The following is a 27,476-nucleotide window of genomic DNA, read 5'->3' as shown; positions in this document are numbered from 1 at the left end:
AGATTGTATTGTTTGTTCTAATAGACAGGAAAAAGGACAAAGACGCGAAACTTCGGAATACTGTGATACTTGTCCCGGTAAACCGCGAATGCATATGGGCAATTGTTTCGAAAGATATCACACTTTAAGAAATTTTAAGTCCTAAAATTTATGTTTTTCTTTTATAATATAAGTTAGAATATGTTTTGTTTATAAAATAGCTAAGAAATAAAAATTTTGTTTTATTGAAACGACTCTATTTTTCTTCTACATCATAGGTATGTACTTGGAACTAATATAGTGCTGGAGTTGCTGGTAGCCTCTATGCATTACTAGGCTGGAGTGCAAAGGGTTAAAATGTCATAAAAACTATCCTTGATAATGTTACCTTTTTACTTTCATCAAAAGTGAACTTGAAAATGTAACATTTTAAAGTGTTTTTTTTTTTTAAATAAAAATCGATTGTTTTATTATATAGATAAGTATCTATACTTACTTACTATGATTTTCATTATTAATTCTATGGCGCATATTTTTTAAATATTAGTTTTTTTTAATGAATTTTTAAAGTTGCCATATATGGCATGTAATTTTTTTTCATCCTTTTTCCACGCTTTTCTAAAGACAGTATCAACCATGTAAAATGAGTTGGGTGTTTATTGAAATAAATATTTTCACAAGTTCACACATTGTTTGTGAAAAGACTTCCCCTAATTCTATAATCGGTAGTATTCTTGTCTGGATCCATTTTAAAAGTAAAAATGTCAAAATCACTTCTTACACGTGTAACAAATAAAACAAACAGTATTTATTAAATTTTATTCAAGTAACAAGAGAAAAATAATAAATAATCTAATTAAATAATAAACCTTTCAAAAATAAAACTAATCCAAAAAACAAAATGCGTAGAAAGGAATGCTTACAATTAAATGTGCATAGATTATAAAAGGGCACTTGTGTTCCGGTCACCTGCAGATTAAAAATAAAAATACAGATAATATATACTGTGATGATTATGCTTATAATTATATAATCTGCAACTCTTAGTTGAGATTTACAGTGTAATAGTCAAAATTTAATTTTATAAATTTAGTTAATTTAAGATGTTTTTTTATACTAATTATTATGAAACATCAAAAGTTTACTAAAGATGACTATTATCTACTATATTGAATACAGTGATACTCTTATACTTTATTTTAAGTCACTTGCTAAATAAGAGTCATAAACAGACTATAGTAAAAGCGCTGTGTTAATTTAATATGAAATTATTGTGTCCTCCGTCTTCTACCCTGAAAGAAGAAAATGAAAAGATATATTTATCTATTTTACATTCATTGTTATATAAAATGCGATTAAAATAAGAATAGGACGGGCTCTCGGCTAACTTCACTCATATAAGTACAGTCAGCATTAAATATATAAAATAAAAAAAAAATAATAATTGTTTTTGTTGATTGTTTAATTTGTTCTACAATGAGCAAAAGAGGTAGTGTTTTACATCGGCGAGCTCGAGAGATTATCAGCAATGTTGATAAGTACTTCGGGGAAGAGAAAAAACGTGCCATTATGTTGTTGGACCAGTTAAAACAAGCAAGAATTGTACCCGGGCCAGATGGCAATATTCATGTCTCAGGTGATGTATTTGGAAGTTTCATTAAGCATTTGGAAACTGCTTCGAAGGTAACCGAGCGAGTGACTTTAGCCACTGGTATTATTTTTTAACATTGCTTTTTTTGCACACTATACCAAGTTCCCGTTGTGACGTCACAACATGGCGCTAGGCCGATCCTATTCTTATTTTAATCGCATTGTAGTATTAAACGTCAACTACTGGACAAAGGCATTCTCTACAGTTTTAAAATGGTACTGGTTTGAAGTGGCCTGCACCAACATGTCCACCCTGCTTTTGGAAGTCCTGGTGCATTTCTAGTCCACGGAATCCACTTCAGAACATTAAGGCCTCAGCTATCATCTGTTTACTATGGTTATTTGATGTTATCCATCCACTGGACTCTGGACTATATCAGTTACTATAATTCTATGAATCTCCTTATTTTGGACTCGATGCCATAGAGAAATCCCAAGCATAGCCGTCTCCATGGATCATTGAGAGCACTATGATTTAGCTGATGAAACTCAGATTGAGATAAGTAAGAAAAGGACCAATATTTAGCCACTTCCGCACATGTAGTGGTACTCGTGCAACAAAGTGCACCGCCCGCCAGCCCGCTGATAAATGCGTATGCGGCAAACAATGCGAATCACACAACCGCCACCGCCAAATTACTCAACGCGTGTTTCAACCCTCCACGGGGCATCTTCAGGAGTTATGTTACACCGATTAGTGCCAAACACAGAGTTGGCTAAATATTGGTCATTTTCTTACTTAGTTTGAAATTAGTGATACTACTATCGTCTAATTAGTTGTAATAATTTTACTAGCGTTATTATATCACTTCTTACCTTCAGTTAGTCTTGTCGTCTTTGATCTCCTCGACTTTGGGGTTGTTCTTCCAGATATAGTAGGATAAGGAGCTAGCGTACGCTAGCCAGCCAAGGTACGGCAACATCAGCGCTGCCGCAGTCTTGTTGTAGTGCACGAAAGAGATAGTGGTAGCTACCGCCGCTCCACTTAGCACAGAGATCTCAATGAAGGCCTGGAACGGTTAATATTATTTATTTGTTCTATTAATTAACACATTTTTATTCATCACACACAATAAATACAGGAAAAATAGAAACATTATGTCAATATGTCTGTGAGGTTATATTAAAAAATCGTATAGATAGAGTGGGACAGACTACGAAGCCGGAATTAGCCGATTGTCTCTTTCTAAAGGTCGATGTGCAGTACTTATCGCCGGGTACTGTATTGTAGGTGAAGAAACATACAGGATGATTCATTATAGGTTTAAAAGCTTCAAAGGGTTGGATGTATAGCTTATTTGTCAGCAAAAATCTTAAATACTATTACACTTATTTTACTTCCACATATGCTACATTATTTTTTTTTTTCTATTGGAATAGACAGACCAATAACTTTTGGACAGTACTCTGAATTTTATTAAAACTTTTTCTTACCCCATATACAGGAGGATTGATTTTAGATTTAAAAGGGTGAATGCATAGCTAATTTGGCAGCAATTATTTGACAGCAAACAATTTATTGGATGTACCAAACATTAATTAACAGCAAATAAGTATATGTTCAACTTTTTTAATCCCATATATATATATATATATATATAAAATTTCCATGTCACAATGTTAGTAACCGTACTCTTCCAAAACGGCTCGACTGATTTTTACCAAATTTAATATGCGTATTCAATAGGTCTGAGAATCGGCTACTATCTATTTTCCATAACCCTAAGTGATATTTATTTTATTATATTTGGTTTTTATTTTATTATGATACATACATGAATGCATACAACCCTAAATTTTCACCCTTCTGCGATCAACCCTTATTTTTTATTTGTTAATTAAAAATTTCTTTTTTTTTTGCAAAGCAACGTTTGCGGGATCAGCTAGTATGTATTTATATATATATAAATAGATTATTACTTACCAATTTGAAGTCCTTCAAACCAAAGAATATTGGAGTCCACGCCCAATTGAGAACTAGTTGACCACCGTAAAGTGACAGCGGCACAACAGAGACATCTGGAATTAAGCATATATATATATATAAACAATATATAAAAACTTTTTATACGAAACTGAAACCTGTACGCTGAGGATTCTGGATAATCGAAAAACCGTGAACAGGGCACTGAACCAAGGTTTCGATCCTCAAAGAACTCAACATAAGAAAGAGGTTTGGCACTAATCGGTGTAACATAACTCCTGAAGATGCCACGTGGAGTTGTGAAGCACGTGTTGAGTAATTTGGCGGTGGTGGTTGTGTGATTCGTATTGTTTGCCGCATACGCATTTATCAGCGGGCTGGCGGGCGGTGCATTTGTTGCACGACTACCACTGCATGTGCGGAAGTGGCTAAATATTGTTTATTTCTTACTTAAGAGAGGTTATCATTTCCTCAAGTTTTTTGGACATGTCACATCTATTGAAGCCTCGTTGGAAGGCAAGCAATCTCATGAACGCTCCCCAAAGAGATGAACAGATCATCAAAACTATCAGTGAATGAGCAGCATGGCAACAGAACCGATTGGATCTTCAGCATGACCACTTTGGCAATAGTGCAACGAATGACAAGAAGAAATATGTCGTATCACTCTCCATTCTTCTTTTTTAATCTGGATTCAACAGCAGAATGCCAACTAACGCCATCTGTCGACGCCAGCTGAAACCACTGGGTTCCGACAATACTTGGATGTGATTTGAAAACGAATTCGCAAGTCGCACGCTATTCTATTCTCCGACTCATTTACACTGTGTGTGTTATCATTGATCAAAAGTTACCATAATAAAAATATACTTATTTGAAATGTAATCTAAACCATTTATATATATATAATCTGTTTTTTGTCATTTGTTTCAAACATATGTAAAATAAATTAACATAATTATCTACCAATTATATATATATATATATATATATATATATATATATATATATATATATATATATATATAAATGTCGGAACTCGATAGTTTCGATAGGTGAAGACACATGGCGCTAGTTGTTCGTAAAGGAATAAAAGGGGCATGGCGCAGAAGAATCGACATTAACAAAGAATATATATATACGCTCCGACATACATATATAATGTTTTTTGGACATTTCTTTCAACGTTAAGTTCAAAAAAAGATGCAAAGTAAATTAACCAAATCTCTACCAATTAATTGTTCCCGAATTATCAGCTTAGCTGTCAAGTCACGTCAATTTTTATTTGTGACCCTGTTTTGAGGTCTCTCACAGTAATATAACTACTATTAGAATAATATTTTTCACATAATATATATATATATATATAATTTTATCTTATACTATCTTAGTATCTTTAATTTATTTCCTCACTTCCATATCCTCGTCTAAGAATCTTACATTTATTTTTACCTATTTACATTTTTACTTTTTTATTATCTTTTTTTTCCTTAGTCTATATCACAGATTAAATTTGTCAAGCTTTAGATTTTAACATACTTTATATACAAACTTATTTCTTTCTTGTTTCTTGTACCTTGAGAAAGTGGTAAAAAATGCATATTTGGTATTCCATTGTAGTTATATAAAGGATGATTAATTATAGGTGTAAAAGTTTAAAATTTCTATAACTCATTTGTGAACAAAGAGCTAGCATTTACACCCATTTCTAATCATCATGTATAAAATGATGATTCCGAAATATGTTACATTAATTAAAATTTTCTTTTGCAATGAGACAGGGTAATAAATTCAGTCACTACAAAGTCAATACAGTTAGTTCTTGATAAAAAAATATCTTGTCAATATAGTATGATACATCTATATGATCTCGGAGATATTTATATGTTATCACTGTGATAGTATGTAGATAACAGACATTATCTAACTACTTCATGTCTTGTTTATACTTTATACTAGAATATGTAGCTTCCTTTTTTGAATTTAGAACATTATATTTTTAAAATATTCTGTGACAATAGGCAGGTTGAATTGACGAAAAATTTGAAAATTATCTGTGACATCTCTCAGGAACGATGACGGCATGTGAAATGCATAAAAAACAGTAATAAACTATATATATTCAACCACCATAACATTTTTTGAATAACAATCTGTACTATCACTCAAAGAGATTTCTTTTTCAACAGTAAAATCATTACAAGCCAACTAAAAGTTCCATAAGTTATACAAATAAATGAAATTGTAATGTCTGTTTGTAATATTAAAATAAACGCCTATTATTTCATGCATATATATAACTATTTGTCTGTCTTTTTGTTCTGGCTAATCTTTGAAATAGCTGAACCGATTTTGACGGGATTTAAGTAAGAAAAGGACCAATATTAAGCCACTTCCGCAGTTGCACACACAAGTGGCTAAATATTGGTCCTTTTCTTACTTAGGATGAACTTCCGCAAAATAACGCGTTATTCCATTTAATTATTGAAGGGGCTTATTTACAGGTAACTAGCTGATGTAATAAGGATAACTTAGACTATTTCAGAATATAAGGACACTCACAAAAATCAGTTTGAGCTATGCAATTCTTGCAGGGGACAGCTAGTATTGATCCATTTAATAAGTTAATCTATGAAATAACTTGAAATAAATTCATTATGAGTTGTATATGGAGAAGGCAGGACTAGAGATATAAGGCAGTCTCACTATAACCTGCTGAAGGCTGACCTTTCGGATGCTTCTAAAGCAGCTGTGGGATCTTATAAAATTTTGTTAGATAGTAAATGATGCAACATGGATAAGAATACATTAAAATATCTTACCGTTGAAACCACCACATTCTTCCCACACTAAATATGATGCATAACCCATACTGCTGTACAATACAGTCCATGCAGGCCCGAAGACCCATTTAGGTGGTGTCCAACATGGCTTCTTCAAGCTGTCATACCAAGATTTTTCATCACCCTTGCGGACCTGTCCAGCGAAGTATAACCCGTTGACCCATCCACCAACATTTGGTAGAACAATTGAACCAATAGCCGGCCAATTTGCCATGTCGTTTATATTTCTGAAAAGAAATATGTTTTTTAATAACTGCAGATTTTAGTTTCTGCAATCAGTTCCAGTTCCAGTTTTTAAGTGATCATTGTCATTAGCCATCCATTTTGCAATATTTAATACAAAAATAAAAAAGGAAAAATACATATAGAGATACAAGAGGCGATCTTAGCACTCGAGGCAATATCTACCAGACAATCTTTAGATGGAGATGAGAGAAATGAAGAAGAGGGCGATTTATGGTGTACATATAAATACATTATTACACACACATACATATATACCAACATACTTATATAAATATATATATATATATATACACATATACATACATTACTATACACACACACATATCCAATATATGTTCATGTGGAAAAGGTATTAAATAAATAATAATTGTAGTATAGCATATAACAAACAGTATATAAACAATATATATTTGAGAAGCTTTTGAGAAGATTGTTTATGGTTCTGTGGGCTGAATTATATCCATACAATGTATGCAATTATAAACTGTATTTTTAAGGTAATTTGATATAATTTAGCCTACATCATTTCAGGCACATCTGACCTGTAGGCATCTGGGTGTTACAGGCAGATATGTCCATAGGCAGTTGACAGGTTGAATATTATATAAGAAGTGAAGAACTGTGGATCAATGAACTATTGATTATATATGCATTTATTTTCTGTTAAAAACACACTATTTGTGATTTATGTAACATCAGCACTTCACAAAGTTGATAAGGTAAAACAAGAAACCAGTACTTAATTAACAAAAATCTTAAATCACATCCATCCATTCACACAGGCCTTGCAGTATTCTTAATCCCTTGACATACAAATAAAACTTGCATCTGATGCATTTGAAGAATATCAACTAATTGGGCTTACACGCCAGTGATCACTCAGGAACAAAATCAAAATCAGTGCGGTATGTTCAAACTTCCATTGCTGTATAATTTAACAAAGTTTATATAGTATATTGCTTGTTTACAATAAGTCTTCAACGGCACATGAAATGCACAAGTCAGAGCAGTCATTGTATGCCAAGGGTTTACTGTAGTCTTTGTTCCAGCAATTGCAACATTGATTTCTGTATTACTTGTGGTTAAAGCTAGGTCTCACTTGATCTAACTTATTTAAAGTCAACTTAATGATGCTTTAATAGAAGCCTTTGTGACTTTTGCTTTGATTTTCATGTTACAGTGACTTTAAATCTAGTAACAGAAGTTACAATGAATCTTTATTAACATTATATTTTAAAAAATCACACATCACATAATTGTGATAGTAATAAACTATGCTAAAATGAAAATTACTACTGTTTTTATTTATTTATATTTTGTATGCATATATGTGTGCATGCACATGTATATATGTATGTATCCGTGTGCATATATGTTTATAAGTATCTTGTAAGACTTGCACATCCAGTATATGCTATTGTTATAGTTTAATGAGTAACTTTCTTCTATGTAGGATTATGATCCCTTTACATGTCCTCACAATCTTAATAATGCTACAGGCGGAAAGTTATAATGACTCCACCTCTTCCTATATTACTAGTTTTTAAATTTAAAAAAGTACATATATATATATATATAAAATTACATGTCTTGCATTTTAACAAGTACATTCTTTAATACCCTTTAACATATAAAGACTTAAAGAACAAATTGTATAATTAACATATATTAAAGATTTTTACTAATAGCATACATGCACATAAATGTATTTTATTAATAAAGGGATAGAAGAGAAATTATAAATATTTTTACTTTAATAGATTCCTAAATTAACATGACAGATCTAATCTTGACCTAATACTTAAACATAATATGGAAGCAAATAGACGATATACTTAAGAATCAACTCATTAGACATATTACTAAAATATAAAACGCATCTTACCCGGCAAAATCTATTAAATTTTGTTTGCAATTACAAGCCATTGTAAATCGTCGGCTAAAACTATGTACAAGTCAATTCAATGTCTAAAGACTAATCGGAAAATATTTAAAATTATCAATGCAAAGATTCGATTGTTAATAAGTTTTGGTAACACGATAAGGTAGACGAGATAATAAAATGCTGAGTAATAGTTAGTTACTTACTGGTTTTAGTTACGTACTAAAGTTTACACCGATGACGCAAGACAAAACCGAATTTTACATATATTTATGTAAAAAAGTGCTAATTGTGGTAAATTACGCAATTTAATGTTTACATACCCGTTACCGGCTTCCATTAACTATGACTAATAGCCTTATATAGAATTATTTGAAAAGAAATAAAAGTTATTAAAATTCTTTTACTTACTATTTACACAATGGAGAAACTCGAGTTCACAGCCGGCAGCGGTTTGTAAAAAATTAAGAAAATTGTCTAATGAATACAATGAAATCAACTTTGCAAATTTTAATCCTACTAAAATATGTACTACACTGATAAAACACCAAAACAATACTTTACCTTACTTCTTTATTCGTCAGTATTATATTTTAACAAATGTCATCGTGACTTTACTATTCCAATACACGGATATAAAACATCATTCAATATGAATTTTAGTTTTATCATTCCTCAATAATTATATAAATGCTAAAATAAAGAAAAATATAGCATGTATAAAGATATATCTTCATATTATCTATAATGCAATAACCGAATTTTCTTAATAATAACTTTTAAAACGACGAAGTAGGTCGTATATCCATAACATATTAATTTTGTAGAAAGAATTCCTTTCTCTTTAAAGTACGCTTGCGCTAATTCCTGCAGCTCTGTCTAATATACGGTGTAAAAGTTGCCAAACTTGAGGTTCTTACCATACAGCTGTGCGGCGTCCCGCATGAGGCAGAACGCCACACCAACTCTGTCCTCTATGTGGCTGCCGTCGATATAAATTACCAGATCAGCAGCAGCTATGCGGTAAAACTCCATACCAACCTGACCAGACGTGTCTGGAAATCTCAAGAAGCTTACTGGTTACTCTAGTTCTCGGTCTCTGAACCCTTTTATTATTCTGACACAATGGCGTCCGAAAGGGCCGAAAACCTTGATTCGTTCGGTAATTATTACCAGGTTATTAAAACTACTACCACTTTGACTGGCGTCCCCTGTGATATACGAATAGACAGATTGATTATCGAATAGTGATGGTAATGATGTTTTACTTGTCTTATGTCTCGTCGTCCGAAAATATATCTCGATTTCAGAACAAACGTATGTATGTACCAGATGTAAATTGTAGGCACCTACAATCGGTGAATTGTGTGTTGAGCGACAAAGTCAAAGTGATGAATAGATGCATGTTTAAAGAATTGCTTGTTTGGCGATCGTTGGCAGCTTCAAAGTGCTATGCACTAAGACTTCATTACGGGTGTACTACGTACACTCGTGGTTATAAGCATTAACCAGTTCTATACCACCTGGAGACTGGGTATGATGGAGATGAACACATGAATTCGAATGCACGAAACACAGGCTTAAGTAGGCTAGGGGATTACGGCATCTCTAGCACTGCAAATGTCACTTATTGAGTGACATGCTACTCCTGCTTTTTAACAATGCAAGAAGCAGCCCAGGACAAAGTCCGCCTTTTTTCGCAAGCTGACCACATGGACGACATATAGATAACGACTTAGGCCCTCCATATTAATGGACTGCATTGCAGCGCTTTTATTATATTTGATTGTACATATCCATCAATCTAGGACGACAGCTGGAATCTGAAGATGTTTGGTGATGTTGCCAGTGGCAAAGCCAGAAGTGTAAATGCTGGACCTCTACATCATTTATGCGTGGGATCCGTTACTGCAGGGCCACCCGATGACTTATCCTTGGAGCACCCAGGCCTGGATCGGTCGTCTATCAAACCCCGCAACGCAATATTGAAAAGTTCAATCACTCAGAAATTCTCGTATTACCCATGACTCGGTCTGGTATAAATGAGTCGCATAGTTTGCATACAAGTATTTTATTGCAGATTTTGTCGAACGCTTTAACCTCTTAAAGGCAAATGGCTCATGTGATAGATCCCTTCATTTCCTTGGCGAGTATATACTAAGTAATACGTGTACTTGATATATGTAGGAGTATTTGGCGCGAAAACTAAATTGTTTCAAATATATAGTGCATCCGTCGTAAACCTTCTTATTCCTGCGAATATTAATCTATCATTGATTTTCCCAAAAGACTTTAAGAGACGTATGTGTTTATAGGATCCACATCCTATCCAATCCCACGATTGGTTGCTGTTTTAAAAGCTTCAAGATTTATGTAATCCTAGAAACCCTTGAAATAAATTATTGTTAATATATAAATGAAAGTATATGAAAAAAAATTTGCAAGTAATTACATAAAGATCGATAAAGAATTTGATCGATAATTATCGATTATACTTTTAATTTTAAGTCACTTATTATGTTTTAACCAATCTTTATTATTTTTAAAACTAATAATATATTTTAACAAGTTATCAATGACATGTAACAATTATCATTTGCCTGGTTTAGATTCTAGTATCTTAATCGGTGACATATCTCGTTTAGAGATACGGACTACGCATTTAGGTTGGCATTACCTAATACGTAGATCATAGTCCCAAAAGGCTTATAATTACAAATTAATGATATATTGATAAAAAACAAACAATACGTTTAATTGTAATCGCCAGTAATAGTGACAATTAAAAATTTAAATTGTAGTTACTCGTTTTAAAAATTCACAGAGAAGTTATATTAAATTAATTTTAACAGAGAAATATTAAATCTAGAATGCCGAACTGGAATCTTATAGGATCGTTGATTTTACCAAATGTGGGTGGATGGGCAGGCGCTGCTTCAACCATGATAGGTCAAGTGACCAACAAGAAAAATAATGCCTGGTATGAAACCATCAAAAAACCCAGCTGGACCCCACCAAACTGGGTTTTTGGACCGGCATGGACTGCATTGTACACTGGAATGGGATATGCATCTTATATGGTTTATGAAGATTGTGGTGGACTTACAGGTATTTTTACATTTTCAGCTTTTTAAATAAAACAACGTTCAATTTATAATTACATTATCCCTTAGTTTTTAAGTTTAACTAATGCATTTATAATAATATTAAGACATCGAAACTGGTAACAAGAAAAAAATACTTACAGACTTGGTAAATTATTGAAATATTTTTTTTAATGTCACTCTTTATTAAATTAACATAAATAGCTCATATGTTTTGCTTTTGTTGAACCTACTTAAAATATTTAAATATATTAAACATTAAATTGAAATATAAAAACCTATTCAAAATTATTTTCATAGTCGACATATTCAAACTTCTTGCTAATTAAATAAAAAAAACTGGTATCTGTATGCCAAATTAAAAAGTAAAATCACATTATTTTTAAACTATTCTTTATGTAATATATGTCATCTAGATACTCTTAAAGAAATGTTAAGTAAAGAAAATATTATGATGGTGTATATAGTCAATATATATGACAATCTAGTATATGTAAACAAAAATTGTTATGAATTTAAGAAAAAAAAACTAAATAAGGTAAGCACTGGACACTAAGACAGATTTGTTATACCTTTGTCTAGGCTTCATGAGATTATTAATTTTTTTGTGGGCAATATTGTACAGTATTATAATAAATTCCCATAAAATATATATAAATTATGTAATATATTTAAGAAGTTTATTAAAAAAAATTAAAATCCAATTAAATGCTCTACTACTGTATTAATTTTAGATTTAAAGTAGTAATAATCAAATATGAATAATCATTACTAACATTTACTTCTATAAAATAATTGACATTGTTTTTACCAAAACCATCACAGGTTACATTCACAATATTAAAAATATAAAAATGTGGGCTAATTGTGGGCTCTTCTCCGGTCAGACCACTTTGGAAACCTCATAGATTTAAGATGAAGAATCCCATTATATGGGAGCTCAATTTGATTCTGGTTCTTATCAAATTGGACTTTGTTGGAATTCTCCTCATAACTTGTATAAGTGGTCACTCTAAAACAGTATTTTAACTTTTTTCATGTGATGCTGTATCTTAAGTTTCTTTTTTTTAATTCTTGTAATTACCTATGTAACATATATAATTATTTTATTAAACCAAAAGGGTTTAACTCCTGTCAGTCCCGCTTTTGAATTGCCCTTAACAATCAATTTACCCTCACATGGGGTGTGGGCAACACCTTGTGAAACACTGCTCTAAAAAGTGTATGTGGAATAAAATATATATGAATGTACATTGCAGAGAAAGCTGTTCTCCCATTGGCTTTATATGGAAGTCAGTTGGTCTTGAATTGGACCTGGACTCCAGTATTCTTTGGGTTGCACAAAATTGGTTGGGTAAGTTGAAACATTTTATTTTAGAAATTATATAAGATCAACAACTGAAACTTTGAACAAAAGTTTTGTAATGGATATTTGTTCTTCATACTGTTATACTACCAAAATATAGTGTATTTTCAAAGTTGAATTGATGTAAATATTATAATATAAATAAACATATGGCAACTCTCTTGCCCATTTACCATTCATCATTCTCAAAAGCAAAGCTAAATGTCCCTGATGACACTTCTCGCACTACTTGAAGACACATAATCCTAATTGGAAATATTGAGCCGTTAAATATGTAAAAGTAATGCATAAAAGATTGAATTTTTTTATACAAATTATTTTTATTGTTATATGTTTCAAAGAGAATAAGTATATAGGTGTTGAAATTAAATATTAAAATTAAAAAAATATTTTGAAACATATATGGTATGATAATAAGTTTTATTCCATAAAACAAAAATGAAAAAGACCTTGGGTACATTTATCGTGAGCAAGTTGGTCCCATCAGGTACCTTGCTTGATTGCAGATAATTTTCCTATTCTTTCAATCTTTAAATGAATTTAAGCTCACAAACTAATAACATTTTAGAAAGTTTAAATTAGATTAATCTTTTTTAATACATTTTAACAACTTGTGTTCCAGGCATTCTGCCACATTATAGCATTGGATGTTGCCGCAGCTGCATGTGCAGTTAGTTTCTTCAAAATAAATACTAATACAGTGTATTTCATGACGCCATATCTTTGTTGGCTGGCATTTGCTACATGTCTCAACCACTCTATATGGGAACTTAACAAAGATGAACCAAAGGCTTAATAATTACTATGTTATCACAACACATTACATGAGGCCTTATTTGACAAAAATAATTTTCAAAAAAGTTCTTACATAAACAAATATTGAATTCAATGTCACATGTCATGACATAAATTAATTAATTTAAAAAAATTGATCACCTGTTGTAATTAATGCATTTAAATCATCTTCGCTACGTTTGTCGGAATGCATCAACTCTTCTGGCTATAATTATGAATAATGCGTCACTTTTAAACATTTTTATAAGAAGTATAAAGATTGTCTAAATAAGTAAGAGGTTACTTTTGAAATTTGCCGCCATTTTTTCTAGTTTGACATTTCATTAATGTTACCATTATTAAAACTGTCAAGTCATTTTATTTGGGTTACATGTAGTATTACGATTAAAATACTTGTAAATGTTTTAGTTATACATAAAAGATAACATTTTAGTAATCAATATTTTAAATTCGCAATTTTCAACATATTATTCTTAATGTGTAGGAAGAACTATGAATTTTATAAAAAAAAATACAATAAGGGTAAAAATACAATAAAATATAATAATCCTGAGATAATTGTTGATAATATTGGAGATACAAACATTTTATTATTTAAAAAAAATTAAAAGTAACCTCAATTTTGACAGTTAACATATGATACATCAAGCTATAATTAAATTATAACTTGATCTAGTTTATCAAGAATATTATTGTAATTTAAATTATTAATCATGGAACAAATTACAAAAAGACATTTTCGGGTTATTGTTATCTTAAAAGCTAGAAATTCTAAATGTTTTTTAAAGCAATTGGTATTTTAGCAGTTGCTTCTTAATACTATTTTAATAACATATTATTTATGTGCCAAAATTTAAAATGCTATATAAAAATTTGTGATAGATATGTGATAATTACAAGAAAACTAACCTAACGAATCCTGTGTGGGTTACATATATATAAAATAAAGTTCACAGAATATATCTAAAATTAAAAGTTTATTACTAAATAAACCTTATCATAGCATTCAAGAATTTTTGGTTAAATTATATTCATGTACCTTGGTTTATTGAAAAGTTGCATTTAAAATTGGAACAAGTTTCTGGCCGGCACTTCACAACAGATTAGCTTTTAGCCGGTGGTATCTTACTACTTATATTAAATTAAATGATGATTCAATAGTGTTTGTAAATGCCTGATTGAATAAAGATATTTTAAATTTGAATGGAAATATTAGTTTGCTATTTACTGTTAGATTAGAGAAATAGTCGAATGCATAATGTTATAACCTCAATTTGACTCAATCTTAGTTTAATAATAACTCTACCAGATTAAATAATGCTAGTTATTTTTAGTCTATTTTGTAATGTTGAAATACCGTTTTTAAAATCGATGAAAACTAGAATTATTAACAGTTATATAAATTTAATAAAATCTATTGGTTTTTCTAAATACGAATTTTGAAAATATGGCATAGGAAAAAATGTTACCATTGCACAAATATTGTATTAATTAGTAAAGGAAAAATTGGAAATCACCAATACAGTACATATATATAAATCAATGTGTATCTATCTGTCTGTACTCTATATATTTCCCTGGGAAGGTCTTCGAAAAATGTAAAAAAACATTTTCGTTTATAATCTGTTTATATTTGAGATGTCTTGTTCTTCAGATTTTTAATTAGATGCATATTACGGCTACGCGAGAACAGGGGTACACTTAGTGTTTAATATTGTATAGATTTTGTTGAAGCATTTATATTTGAAAATAAATATATCAAAGTTTGTTGTTATATTCAAGTGTAATTATTTTTATTTCTTTTTTTTCGATGTTTTAGTGTAAAATATTCGGCAGTAAAAATGTATGTCATTTAATTTTTAAGCGTTTACTTAGCATTTCATTAAGTTTTGTAATTTAAGATTTAATTCCATTAAAATGTATTAATTCAGCACAATTTATTAAATCACAAATTTAATTACAACAACGAAGTCTTTGTGATATAGTTAATAAGACTTTAAAGGGGTGAATGTATAGCTTTTTTACTGTCAATTAATTTATGGCAGACACGTTATTCCAAATTTAATGCTTTTGAAAAGCTTTTTTAAAATTCGAATTACTACATATTAATTTTTTTATGACTACTGCCACACGTTATTGACAAGTTGCATTCCAATAGAAAAAAAAACGTAATTTTAGAAAAAATAGAAACAGGTGTAAATTCTAAAGATTTTATACCTAATAACAATCACCCTGTTTAAGAAATAAATGTATACTGTTGTGCAGGCTTTAAAGGAATGAAGTAGATGTAAAAGGGGGTGAACCTCGGCTCTTAGTGCCTAGCCACACCAATAATCTGTATTAATTAAGGTATTGTTTTTGGGTAGTTGGGATATGGTAATATTAATTTTAATATGGCAACACTAATGTTGCAAGTGCATTATGGTGCTGAGTTGGTAATTAAAGGTATTTGCGTGTTATATCATTATATTTACACAATGAATAAAGTTTAATTTCAATGTCATTTCATTCGTTTCAATTTGTTTAACTCTCCCTGTTGTATTGAGGCGTCCTTGTAGATTTGTTTCACTTTCTCTTTGCGGACGTTGTCGCTGTAAAAAAAAAGTGTAATCTAATATTTTATCTATGTTTATGTGTTAGCTATTATGGAATAGGCTTTTATATGGATACAATTAAAAAAAAAAGGATGTCCACAAGACTTTTGTGAAGCTGTTTACAAATGAACAAGAGGGGAAAACAGCTTAATGATATATATAATTATAAAATAATAAAGATATGGGCTAAAATCAATTTATGTTAACATATCAAATCCGTCTCCATATATTTTTAGCCTTTAGTAAAATTCATAAATATCCATACAAAAAGATAATTAACAAATGTATGCTAAGGTGTCTCCAACAAACAGGCTCTTATCATCATTATTTTGGCCCTAGGAAGTCCACAGCTGGACATAGACATCAATTTCCATTCAGAATGACCATTCAGAAGCACCTTTCCAACTACTTTAAGAAGGTCATCTATTCACCATGTGGTACGCTGGTGCTAGCTGTTTCGTGGTCTCTTTTCTAGAACCTTACAGCACCAACGGCTATGGTCACTTCAAACTTGCCAATACTTTCTATCCAAGATAAATGAGAACAGCCCTCTATGACTTGATAAGGGACTATGATCTTTGCAATGGGGCTCAGAATGAGCGACCTCTTATTTGGAGAGAAAAGAGTGAATTATCAGTTTCAGTTGCAAGTCAGGTTCAAATAGGGGAACATAGCCTAACTGCTGAACAAGAAAGAGAATAGCCAGATCTTAGAGTATTGCAGGTAGGTCTTAGGTAACACATTGGATGAATTTACATCTAAAGACATATAGGAAGCAAATTAACAGAAACAAACTAACAAAAAAAATTTGTTAGATTTTATCCAACCCTTTAAATTTATCCAACATACCTGTGGATCTTCTGCTTTATCTTCACAGAAGCAATATACGACTTATCTCTTCTTATTTCTCTGAGAGCACCTTTCATTTCTTTCTTATATTTGCCTTCTAATCTTTTCTTTTCTGCGTTCTCACGAGATAGTTTTGAATTCTTACTGCCCGTGAACCTGTGATTGATTGTAAAATATAAATATGTTAGACCATTTTTTTTAAATCGGTAACATTTTATTGTGCTTACACTAGTAACACAGAGAAAATATCTGTATTTCTCAAACGCTGTCAAAATGACTATTATGAAAGAGTTATATATAAATAGATGTGTTTAAAAATAATAATTAATATTATTTACAGCTCTATAACTATTTGATTGTTAATATTATAAATAAAAAGAAAATTTTAAGCAATTTTGTCAATATGTATATTTTTTTTATCTGAATTTAAATGCAATGTCTTGGTCATTATTTCGGACGTAAAACGTCTATTGCTGAATAGACTTCACCCATTGATTTCCAGTAAGAAAAAAAAGTTCATATTAATATGTACGACATGTTATTTTAAAATGATTTCATTATATGATTTCAGGCAATACAAGAGAAATTCTTGCGTCATATTTTTGAACAGTAAAATTTAAATCTTTTATGTGAACATTAAACATTTTATTTAGCTTCCTTTTTTAATATATATATATTAACTTATTTAAATTTCTTTAATGTTTATAAAAATTTAAATCACTATATGATTACTTTTTATATGATTACTTTGGTAGGGGGAGCAGAAAGTGTAACATGATTGAAATATCAGGTGACCTATTTTGTAAAAGGCCCCCAAATGTAGAATAAATTATAAAAATCATGCAACACATAAATTCCTAATAAAATAAAATAAATTTACTTACACTTCTTGTATATCAGGCTCATATAACCTCAAAGCCTTCGGTTTAACCTTTTCTCTTGCCAATAATGTATATGTCTTAACTTCTAAACTCTGTTTCATATGTTGCAGTACTTCAGTCACCACGTTTGCAACATCCTTTGGATATAATTCCAAATCCACTCTACTCAATAATTTTATATGCGCTTCGAAAATTGCCTCTTGTGACTCCAAATCGTTAAAATGATTAAAATACTCTTTCAGCATTAAAACACAATTTAATAGACACTTAATTTTAAATTCATTATCAATGTCATTTCTTAATAAATCTTTGATCGCCATCTTGTTTTCGATGGCCATTTTGGAACAGTCTTCTTGTAGGTTTAAAATTTTGACATCTCTGTGCAATCGAAACGGCGGCACAACTTGAATTATATTTAAAACTGACGTATTTGCGCATAAATATAAAATACCTCTGAGGTAATTAATAGCGGGCGGAACTAATCTTTTAGATAATACCGTATATTCCAAAATTAATGCAGATATGAAAAAACCTCTTGAAACGGAATACGCGTCTTTGAATCTACAGTATGTTAGAATTTCCGACATGAAAATTAAAGATGGCGTCGTAACAGGATGCCGAAAGTCTGACGTTGGATATAACGCCGATATTAATTTGAAGAATATCAACGTATCTAAATCGGGTACTTTTTTTGGATTCTTTTTAAATTTATCATATTTTTCCTTTAACAATTCGCACATAAATTTCTTTGCGGTTACTTTATTCGTATGCGCTAGATCATAGAAATGAGGGACTAGTTTATTGAAAATCAAAAAAGATTTTAAAGCCTCTCCTTCATCTTTTAAGTTTGAGAATATATCGTTTACGTATTGTAACAAGTGTGCATATAAACGACTGAGTAATTCTTTGTTATTCTCTGATAAACTTGGATCGTAGCTTTTTATTAGTTTTTGTAACGCAGTTGACTGTTGTGATGGGTTCTTGCCTGTAAGTAGTTCCTGCAAAATAATTTGACATTTTTTTTTAATTATCTATGAGATATTGTCAAATTTTACAAAGGGATATGCGGTGTGGGACGAGTCCCTACATAAATGGACTGACAACATAGTTAATGTCACGGAAACTTTTAATGCTGGTGATGCAAAACCAGTCATCGTTGTGATCTTCGGCTCACATAATGGTGATGATGACAACGAACATATACTTGCATATTTCAATCATCTTAAAGTACATCACCGTAATGTCTAAAAGTTCTTGTACTAATATGTGTTGCCAGCGATGACATACAGATTCAAGACTTGATCGATTACGGCCTCATAAGGCTCACGTTCACCCGCATCCAAAAAAAAGTTAATGTTTTTTTAAATAATTTTAATTTGTATCGCTAGTGTTTTTTTTTTTATATTTTTCTTCGCTATTTCTAAACGCAGACATTTGGGAGAGGGTTGCCGCTATTTGATACTGATCTTTCTTCTCCCATCTGCGAGGCACGACATTTTAAAAATTTTTTACAATTTTTCTTACACAATTTTCTCTTATGGGTGAATACAGAAGAAAAATTAAGGTAACCGAGATATAATTGGTTATCTGAAGTGATAGCGGGCGGGGTACATCACTCGTGCAATCGATAACTAAGTAAGAAAAGGACCAATATTTAACCACTTCCGCACATGCAGTGGTAGTCGTGCAACAAAGTGCACCGCCCGCCAGCCCGCTGATAAATGCGTATGCGGCAAACAATGCCAACTCTGTGTTTGGCACTAATCGGTGTAACATAACTCTTGAAGATGCCCCGTGGAGGGGTGAAACACGTGTTGAGTGATTTAACGGTGGCAGTTGTGTAATTCGCATTGTTTGCCGAATACGCATTTATCAGCGGACTGGCGGGCGGTGCACTTTGTTGCACGACTACCACTGCATGTGCGGAAGTGGCTGTATATTAGTCCTTTTCTTACTTAGGATGGACTTCCGCAAAATAACGCCTGATTCCATTAAGCAATCGATAACTGTTTGGGCGACCACAATCCGATAGATGCAGCAACGGTAGACCGAAGACATAGTTACGGTAGGAAGTTGCTGGATGTAGACCAGCTCAAGACTGGTCATCATGGTGATATCTGGGGGAGGTCTATGCTTTACCGTAGGTGTCTATCTGATAAATAAAAAGAAGTCTACTATCCAATCTAAAAGAGCAAATCTTTTCTAATTTAATGCTTCAGTCTCGACAACAATAAGTTAGATATATATCTATATATACACTAGCTGATCCCGCAAACGTTGTTTTGCAAAAAAAATATTTTTAATTTTCAATTTAAAAATAAGGGTTGATCGTAGAGGGGTGAAAATTTAGGGTTGTATGTATTTTTGTACGCTGTATCATAAAAAAATAGAAACAAAAAATTTCGTCAAAAAATTAAAAAAAAAATTTCAAGGGTGAACAACCCTTATCACTTAGGGGTATGAAAAATAGATAGTAGCCGATTCTCAGACCTACTGAATACGCATGTAATATTTGGTAAAAATGGGTCGAGCCGTTTCGGAGGAGTTCAAGTTCGAACACCGTGACACGAGAATTTTATATATTAGATATACTATAGTGACAATTTCAATAAAAAATTACCTTTAATTTAGAGCCTTCTTCAGATTTCAAATTAAAAAACGATTCAATCTTTTCATTGCTCTCTTCAACGACTTCATCGTCTGAATCTTCTTCAGATTCTTTCAAGTCATCGAGATCATTGAATTCATCACCTTTTGACGATTCATCAGAATTTGATTCTTCACCTGAACTGTCCTTGTCAACATTAGTGATACCATTTGTTTTATTATTTGCTGCATCTGTTTTAGGTTTTTCCTCACTGTCGCTTTCATTGCTACCTTCATTAGAACTGTCTTCGTTATCTTCATTATGACCTTTAATGTTATCGTTACCAACTTCTTCTTCTTCATCGCCTTTTTCAATATCCTGTTCTTCAATAACATCATTTTCATCATCTGATTCATCATCATCTGAATTTTCATCGTCTTCCGAAGATGTGTCGGATATTCCATCGTCGAATTTAGGCTTTGCGTTTGGTACTGTAAAAATTTATAACCACATTAATACATTTAAAAAAAATTATAGCAACATTTATAATTACTATTTGACATTTAAGTATTATCTTACATTTTTATTTAAAAACAATGCTGATTATAAAGCATTGAAAAAAGAAAAAAAATGCAAAATAGTACCTATTAATAAACAAAAATTAATAGGCAAATATTTCATAAAGGCTCCAATCAGTTCGCTAATTTTTATTTCATACTAGCTGTGCCCACGACTTTGTCCGCGTGAAATTTAATAAAAACAATTATTCAGATTATTTAGTTTAATCTTTTCGTTTAAGAATTTTCTTGGAATAAAACAGTGGTTTAGGTTACACCTACCCTCCAGCCACCAGTATTAGTCCCGACAAAATCGGTCTAGGCATTTCAGAGATTAGCCGGAACAAACAGAAGGATAGACAGACAAAAATTTTAAATGTAATTTTGGTATAGGTGGTGTATATATTATTTTAATATTACAATTTATTAAAACACACAATTTTTTTTTAAACACAGTAAAATATCATTCTTAACCTTTCAAAAATTAAATGTCAAACAAAACCGAAAAGGCTGTGTTATGAATTAATAAAAAAATCATTTACAAAGGATATAATGGCATAATTACACAACAAAAAAATAAAAAAATATTTTTTATGTGATCACAATTATTATTTTAGGTATAGGACTGTCCACAGCTCACACACACTCCTAACTTATGGGAGAGGCCCATGTCTGGCCAATATACAGTATGTTTAATTTATTATTGCTATTCATCCCTTTTGATAATCTGTAATTTATTCACCGCATAGAAAGTATTGTATCAAAATGCTAATACATACCTGAATAATCTTTCAGCACGTTTTCAGGAACCAATGGCTTGCCATCCTTATCGTAAGCCAACATAAATTCTTTCTCATCATCCAATTCAAAATTATCATCCAAATCATCTGCAGATCTGTTGACAGTGACAACCATTTGAATATTTATTTGTGATAATAAGATGAATTATATATCTAAAGCTATCAGATCTTTGTAAGGGTAAAAATATATATATTGTTACATACTATGGATTCTGACTCGGAACGGAACACCACTGGTTCACAAGGAGTCCTTTATTCACAAATCAGATGGTCGCCCTACTTTAACACAAAGTATACTTTCTCTTAGTCCAAACTACGCTTCCAAATCGCTCAAGAAATCACTGTCCAAATAACTTACCAAATAGACACTTTGTATCACTGATCGTAGATCTTAATCTTATAACTCAAAAAACAACACTGAACTGTCGACATGGGGAATACACCTATTTATACTACGGAGAAGGTTCTAGTAAGTTCGAGATAGTACTCGGTTCGACTTTCCGGAAACCATACACAGAAATTTATAAATAACTTCAAGTTCACACGTGTTCATGCAACTTCTTGTTCCTAGTGTTCGGTATTTATTGTTTAGAGGGTTCTGTAACACATGCTTTGTAGCAATATATACATTACCTATGTTTTGTACTAGCTTGACTAGTTTTAGGCGCCACAGTTTCCTCTTCTGATAACATTCTCTGTTGTCTTTGCCTCTCCAACTCTTCCAATTTCTTCTTCTCTTCCGCTTCTTGTTTCTCTGTGCTCTTTAAACCATCTGAAGGCTGTAATAAAATTTTATTTATTATTACTTGATATTTAAACTGTTATATCAATTATGAATTTCATGATCTATAACTTTCCTTTTAGCTGAAAGATTTCGTTTTTTTGTTATATGAGTGTATGTGTGTATGTATGTGTGTGTGTGTGTGCGGATGTGTGCTTGTGGTTCATATGTGTGCCATCTTAGCAATTTAAGGCTTAGGGCCAAAGATCTTGAGAAAGTGGTTTAAAGAAATCAATATTTTAACATTGGTCTCGTCATATATATATGATAATATCTTGTACATTTATAACAATTATAATGAATTAAAAAAAATAGGAGATAGTGAATTTAGAAGACACCGGGAAAAACTGTCTGTACCAAAGTTTTAACTGCAAAAAGTCTCTAATTCATTTGTAATAAACACAAACAGATTTTTTTAATAAAATTCCACAAAAGATTATTGAAAAAACCTTACCGTTCCCCTCTTCTCAAATCTCAATTCTCTCATTGTCTTATCATAGTCTTGTCCCTTCTCCGCTTTACTCAAAAGTTTATCAATCAATGACTCTTCTTCAACTCTTGCTTTTTTAAAAACAACCGGCTGTAAATCCTTCCATTCGCTATCTAACTTCTCCGTCAAGTCCAAAGTCTGTTCTTTCTCCTTCTGCTTTTCGGCTTTTCTCTTTTTTGATTCAGCTATTAGTTGCTCTATTAAATCTTTATGTGATTTTGCGCCGTCTTGGGCATCTGTTTTAGATAGAATACCACCTCCAAAGTGTCCATCTGACACAAAATCATCTGGAATAACCAATAAGCAATATTGTAAATTTAATTTACATTTGTACAGTACCTGGTGATAAATATTGCACATCGATATTTGGAAAGAGAATCGGCTAATTTCGACTCCCTAGAGCGTTATCTCTGTCACACGAAATACCATGACTGACAAAACGGAAGTAAAAATAGGTAGTGTGGGATAGAGTTAGTGCTCTACGAAGCCGAAATTAGCCGATTGTCTCTTTCTAAAGGTCGATGTTGTAAATATTGCATTTATCGCCGATTACTGTACAAGGATGATTGAACAAAGATATATAAATTAATGTTTCATACAGAGTGATTAGTTATAGGAATAATATTTTTAAAGGGATGAATGTATAGCTCATTTGTTTGACGAAAATTTTCAAAGCTTTTACATTTTTTTTATTTCCATCCACCTTGCATAAAGTGATCACTCTGATATATTAGGGTGATCGGAAAGTAATGTCGCTTCTGTCGATATATTTTACACAGTGGCGTAGCTAGGGGGTGGCGAGCGGGGCGGCCGCACCAGGCACCACAAGTAGGGAGGGCACCACAGTTGAAAATTATTTTTTTGAATTTTTTTTTAATAATGAATAATGAATAATGAAATATTAAAAGAAAAATGAGAACCATAATTTAAAGTAATAAACATAAAAAGAATATCGAATTTTACTATTTTTGTGCTAAAAATGTTGTTAAATAATATGAACATAATAAAAAAGTAAACAGCTACAAATTATAATACACAGTGTTTAAGGCTTTCATTCGCAAAACACATAAAGTGTTTTTTTTTAAAGGGCCCTAAATGACAAAATAATAAAATATAACATTATTTAATGATAAATAGATTAAATAATCTTGCAATAATGTCAATAGAACATGAACTAGTCGACACTATTGATTTTGAAAATGTGATTAATGACTTTGCAAGCCAAAAAGCGAGCAAAGTTCGTTTTTAAATTTTCCCAATAAATTTTATTAATATCTAATGTTATTTTATATATATTTATTATTATTTTAAACCAAAAAATATATATATTAACTACATTCTGTTCTGAATTTTGAAATTATTTAGACTCTTTAGGGGGGGGGGGGGGGGCACCAAGCCCCAATCTGCCCCAGGCCCCAAATACCATAGCTACGCCACTGATTTTACAGAAAAACCCATTGTTACCGCTTTGGCATTGATTTGTATACTATATGGTAAAGAGTTGTTGACAACAAAGGTGAATATATTGTTGATTAGAAGTAAAAACTTATTGAAAATGTAGTCATGTGAATTTAACTTAAGAAAGGGACATTACTTTCCGGTCCCCCTAATATATTACTTTTTTTTTTGTATTGGAATGCACCAGGCCAATAAGATCTGTCAGTCTATAGGGACAAATAGTAAACAATAATTAGTTTTAATATATAATAAGTTTGAAGTTTGAAAATTTTGAAAACTCATTTTCTTACTATATAATGATTATATCATTTATTATTTTTATATTAGCTTTGCCTGCAACTTTGTCTGTGTGGAATTTAACAAAAAAATTTTTTAATATATTTTTTGGTAAGGAATTTTCGTAAAATAAAAGTAGTCAAGTTTCTCCTTATTATATCAGCTACCTGCCAGTACTACATAAGTCCCATACGGAACAAACAGACAGACAGACTAAAATAAAAAATAAAAAATTTTGGTATGTATATCGTACATATTTTCACATGGATGTAGTTAAAAGAGATTATTTTAATATTACAAACAGATACTACAATTTTATTTATTGGAATAGATTTATGAAACCATTTATTTGTATTGTCAATCTATATAATATAAAGAAAAAGTTATGACAAGGCGAGTAAAATGGACTTGAATATGTTGATTTAATAAAGAAAATTCATACCATCTAAACCACCAAATCTTTTCCCTCCTTCATCATCTTCATCATCAGATCTAGGATCATCAAACTTCTCAATTTGTTCTAGTGTCTGACCTCTGTAAAAATAATACTTGTACTTTCATATATTAGGTAAAATTAGTATCTATGTATGCATATTTTAAATAACATAATATGACACAGACTTATTCCATTCTTTTTTAAAATATCTCTGTTCTGTGTCTTTTGTGTTTTTGAATAAACATGGTAAGGTTGATATTGTCAACAGATTATACAAGCCTTCATCGAATTAAAAAAAAATTAAAAAATATGTATTTCCTCTTAAGTTGGATTTGAATTATTATCAATTCTGGCATAGAACATCCATTGCTTTTTTATTAACATCAGATGAAGATATTCAGTATAATAGCAAGGTAATGGAAGTGTGGACCTCTTTGTCTTGTCTGAGCTGGTTTCTCAACAAACCATTTTGAATCTCAGATAGCTTGACAGAAGCCAACTCAATTTCTCGGGAAATCCAACCAGACCCTTGAAATCATCAGCGATCATCCCTACTCCAATATTATACCCTGAATTAGTACAAGAGCAGCAGTTTCCAGCAGAACCGTTAAAAAACAGGCAAAGTTTTTACCTATGAGTCAAAATTTCATCATCAGCTAAATTATATATATTCTTCTTGCTGTGCTGCTTTGCTCTCTCTGCTGCAAATCTTGCTACCATCCTGTCTTCTGCTGAGAGCTGATTGTTCTTCTCGCCAATACGACGATCAATAAAAGCATTTGTTTTATTCATGATTTTCATTTCAACCCCTAGAGTTTCTTTTCGCTAAAATGAAACATTTATTAAATATTATTTCTTAACAGACAGTGACCTATAGAGCACATCGCTATAGTATATTACGTTATTCAATCAATACAATAATATAATATAAACAAGAGAAAGCATATGAACCATGTAATAATAAATGAATGTTACATCTACGAAATATTTATTTTAAACAAAATATTGTGGCCGTAGTGGTCAGCATTACGAAGCGTTCTTAAATGGACGCTACAGTTTTTTAAAAGTTTATCTCCTCGCGATGCTCGGTTATTAATATTGCTAAAGGTTAAGACATGTATAAGTTACCTTTTGTATAGCTTTAGCGCGTGATACGCCAGGTAAACCTCGATCATGTTTAGACTTTTTCCCTAAAACTTTCATTTTCTCTCTGTTAATATGAACCTCGAACGGATTTAATTTCTTCTTGTTTGCTTCAGATTTCTTCTTCATATTAACTCTATCGGCTAAACCGGAGTTCCGCTTATTTTTAACTTTTGCCATTTTATAGTATTTCTCAAATGAAATCACACAATATTACAAATAATTGAAATATTTATAAAAAATGTTAAGGTTATAAACTCAGTTGACAACTAAACAAAATACACATGGTTTTGACAATTTGACGTTTGAGTTTTATTCCTAATAAGCCATGCATTGGTACCTCATAAAAATATTCCTAGAATATAATAAGTATTTGTTAATTAAGTGATTTTAATAATTATGAAATATAATTTTTAAGATTAAAAAAAGCTTTAAACACTATTTGCACTACCGTGGTACATTTTTGAGAGATATTTAATCGCTAAACATTAAAATAACATAGATTTCACAAGAGTACCATTTATGCGCTAAAGAACGAGTCCAATAGTATTTTTAACGATAATATTTGCATTGGTGCCATTAGGTTAGACTTTCTTCAATTATACACTTTGGCCTTAACCAAAAGGTTGAAAAGCGATTTCTATTACTTGTTATAAAATTTTAATCTTTCACTTATTTAATAACAAATATAAAAATCATTTATTATATTAAATTTAATATTAACAATAAAATGTCGGCGTAATATTTCGGTGGTATTTTTGTCTATTTAAGACCCGTCGGTATAATGTCACGGTATAAAGTGTGTACACTCGGTTGATTGTTTTGAGTCCGAATG

The 27,476-nt window shown here is 31.2% G+C and overlaps 3 protein-coding genes across 5 annotated transcripts; 1 reads left to right on the top strand and 2 right to left on the bottom strand.

Moving 5' to 3' along the window:
• Positions 1–784: 784 nt before the first annotated feature.
• Positions 785–9,048, bottom strand: LOC137925962 (translocator protein-like). Of its 3 annotated transcripts, none has more exons than XM_068769464.1 (5): positions 8,936–9,048; positions 6,376–6,623; positions 3,554–3,648; positions 2,446–2,639; positions 785–1,271 (listed from the first exon to the last, which is right to left on the bottom strand). In XM_068769464.1, the coding sequence occupies exons 2-4, from the start codon at positions 6,608–6,610 to the stop codon at positions 2,448–2,450; spliced, it is 522 nt and encodes a 173-aa protein (XP_068625565.1). In that variant the 5' UTR covers positions 6,611–6,623; positions 8,936–9,048; the 3' UTR covers positions 785–1,271; positions 2,446–2,447. The 3 variants fall into 3 exon arrangements, with proteins under 3 accessions (XP_068625565.1, XP_068625566.1, XP_068625564.1); XM_068769465.1 differs by lacking the exon at positions 8,936–9,048 and adding an exon at positions 8,731–8,820; XM_068769463.1 differs by lacking the exon at positions 8,936–9,048 and adding an exon at positions 8,528–8,648.
• A 2,254-nt stretch (positions 9,049–11,302) lies between these two features.
• Positions 11,303–13,832, top strand: LOC137926026 (translocator protein-like). Its single transcript, XM_068769550.1, has 3 exons — positions 11,303–11,632; positions 12,888–12,982; positions 13,617–13,832. Exons 1-3 carry the CDS (start codon positions 11,395–11,397, stop codon positions 13,788–13,790), a joined length of 507 nt encoding a protein of 168 aa, XP_068625651.1. The 5' UTR covers positions 11,303–11,394; the 3' UTR covers positions 13,791–13,832.
• A 2,389-nt stretch (positions 13,833–16,221) lies between these two features.
• l(3)07882 (Nucleolar protein 14 homolog l(3)07882) lies at positions 16,222–26,897 on the bottom strand. The gene is made up of 10 exons (XM_068769361.1): positions 26,627–26,897; positions 26,130–26,323; positions 25,505–25,596; positions 23,293–23,615; positions 22,691–22,836; positions 22,037–22,152; positions 20,734–21,191; positions 18,117–19,111; positions 17,233–17,388; positions 16,222–16,380 (listed from the first exon to the last, which is right to left on the bottom strand). Exons 1-10 carry the CDS (start codon positions 26,819–26,821, stop codon positions 16,290–16,292), a joined length of 2,766 nt encoding a protein of 921 aa, XP_068625462.1. The 5' UTR covers positions 26,822–26,897; the 3' UTR covers positions 16,222–16,289.
• Positions 26,898–27,476: the final 579 nt, after the last annotated feature.

The sequence above is a fragment of the Battus philenor genome, unplaced genomic scaffold (assembly GCF_028537555.1).
Source record: "Battus philenor isolate CCGP_79_NKW_IND1 unplaced genomic scaffold, ilBatPhil1.0.hap1 SCAF_28, whole genome shotgun sequence".
NCBI classification, from domain to species: Eukaryota; Metazoa; Arthropoda; class Insecta; order Lepidoptera; family Papilionidae; genus Battus; species Battus philenor.
The sequence above is the reverse complement of the archived record's forward strand: the minus strand, read 5'-3'. Positions and strand labels throughout refer to the sequence as shown.

Bases quoted from the DNA above. Each gene is read 5' to 3' on its own strand.
- LOC137925962 (XM_068769463.1), bottom strand. From the start codon at position 8,568: ATGGCTTGTAATTGCAAACAAAATTTAATAGATTTTGCCGG. The intron at 6,624-8,527 runs GTAAGATGCGTT...ATTTCTTTTCAG, and splicing joins AATTTAATAGATTTTGCCGG to AAATATAAACGACATGGCAA. The intron at 3,649-6,375 runs GTAAGATATTTT...GCTTAATTCCAG, and splicing joins AGAATGTGGTGGTTTCAACG to ATGTCTCTGTTGTGCCGCTG.
- LOC137926026 (XM_068769550.1), top strand. From the start codon at position 11,395: ATGCCGAACTGGAATCTTATAGGATCGTTGATTTTACCAAATGTGGGT. The intron at 11,633-12,887 runs GTATTTTTACAT...TGTACATTGCAG, and splicing joins AGATTGTGGTGGACTTACAG to AGAAAGCTGTTCTCCCATTG. The intron at 12,983-13,616 runs GTAAGTTGAAAC...CTTGTGTTCCAG, and splicing joins GGTTGCACAAAATTGGTTGG to GCATTCTGCCACATTATAGC.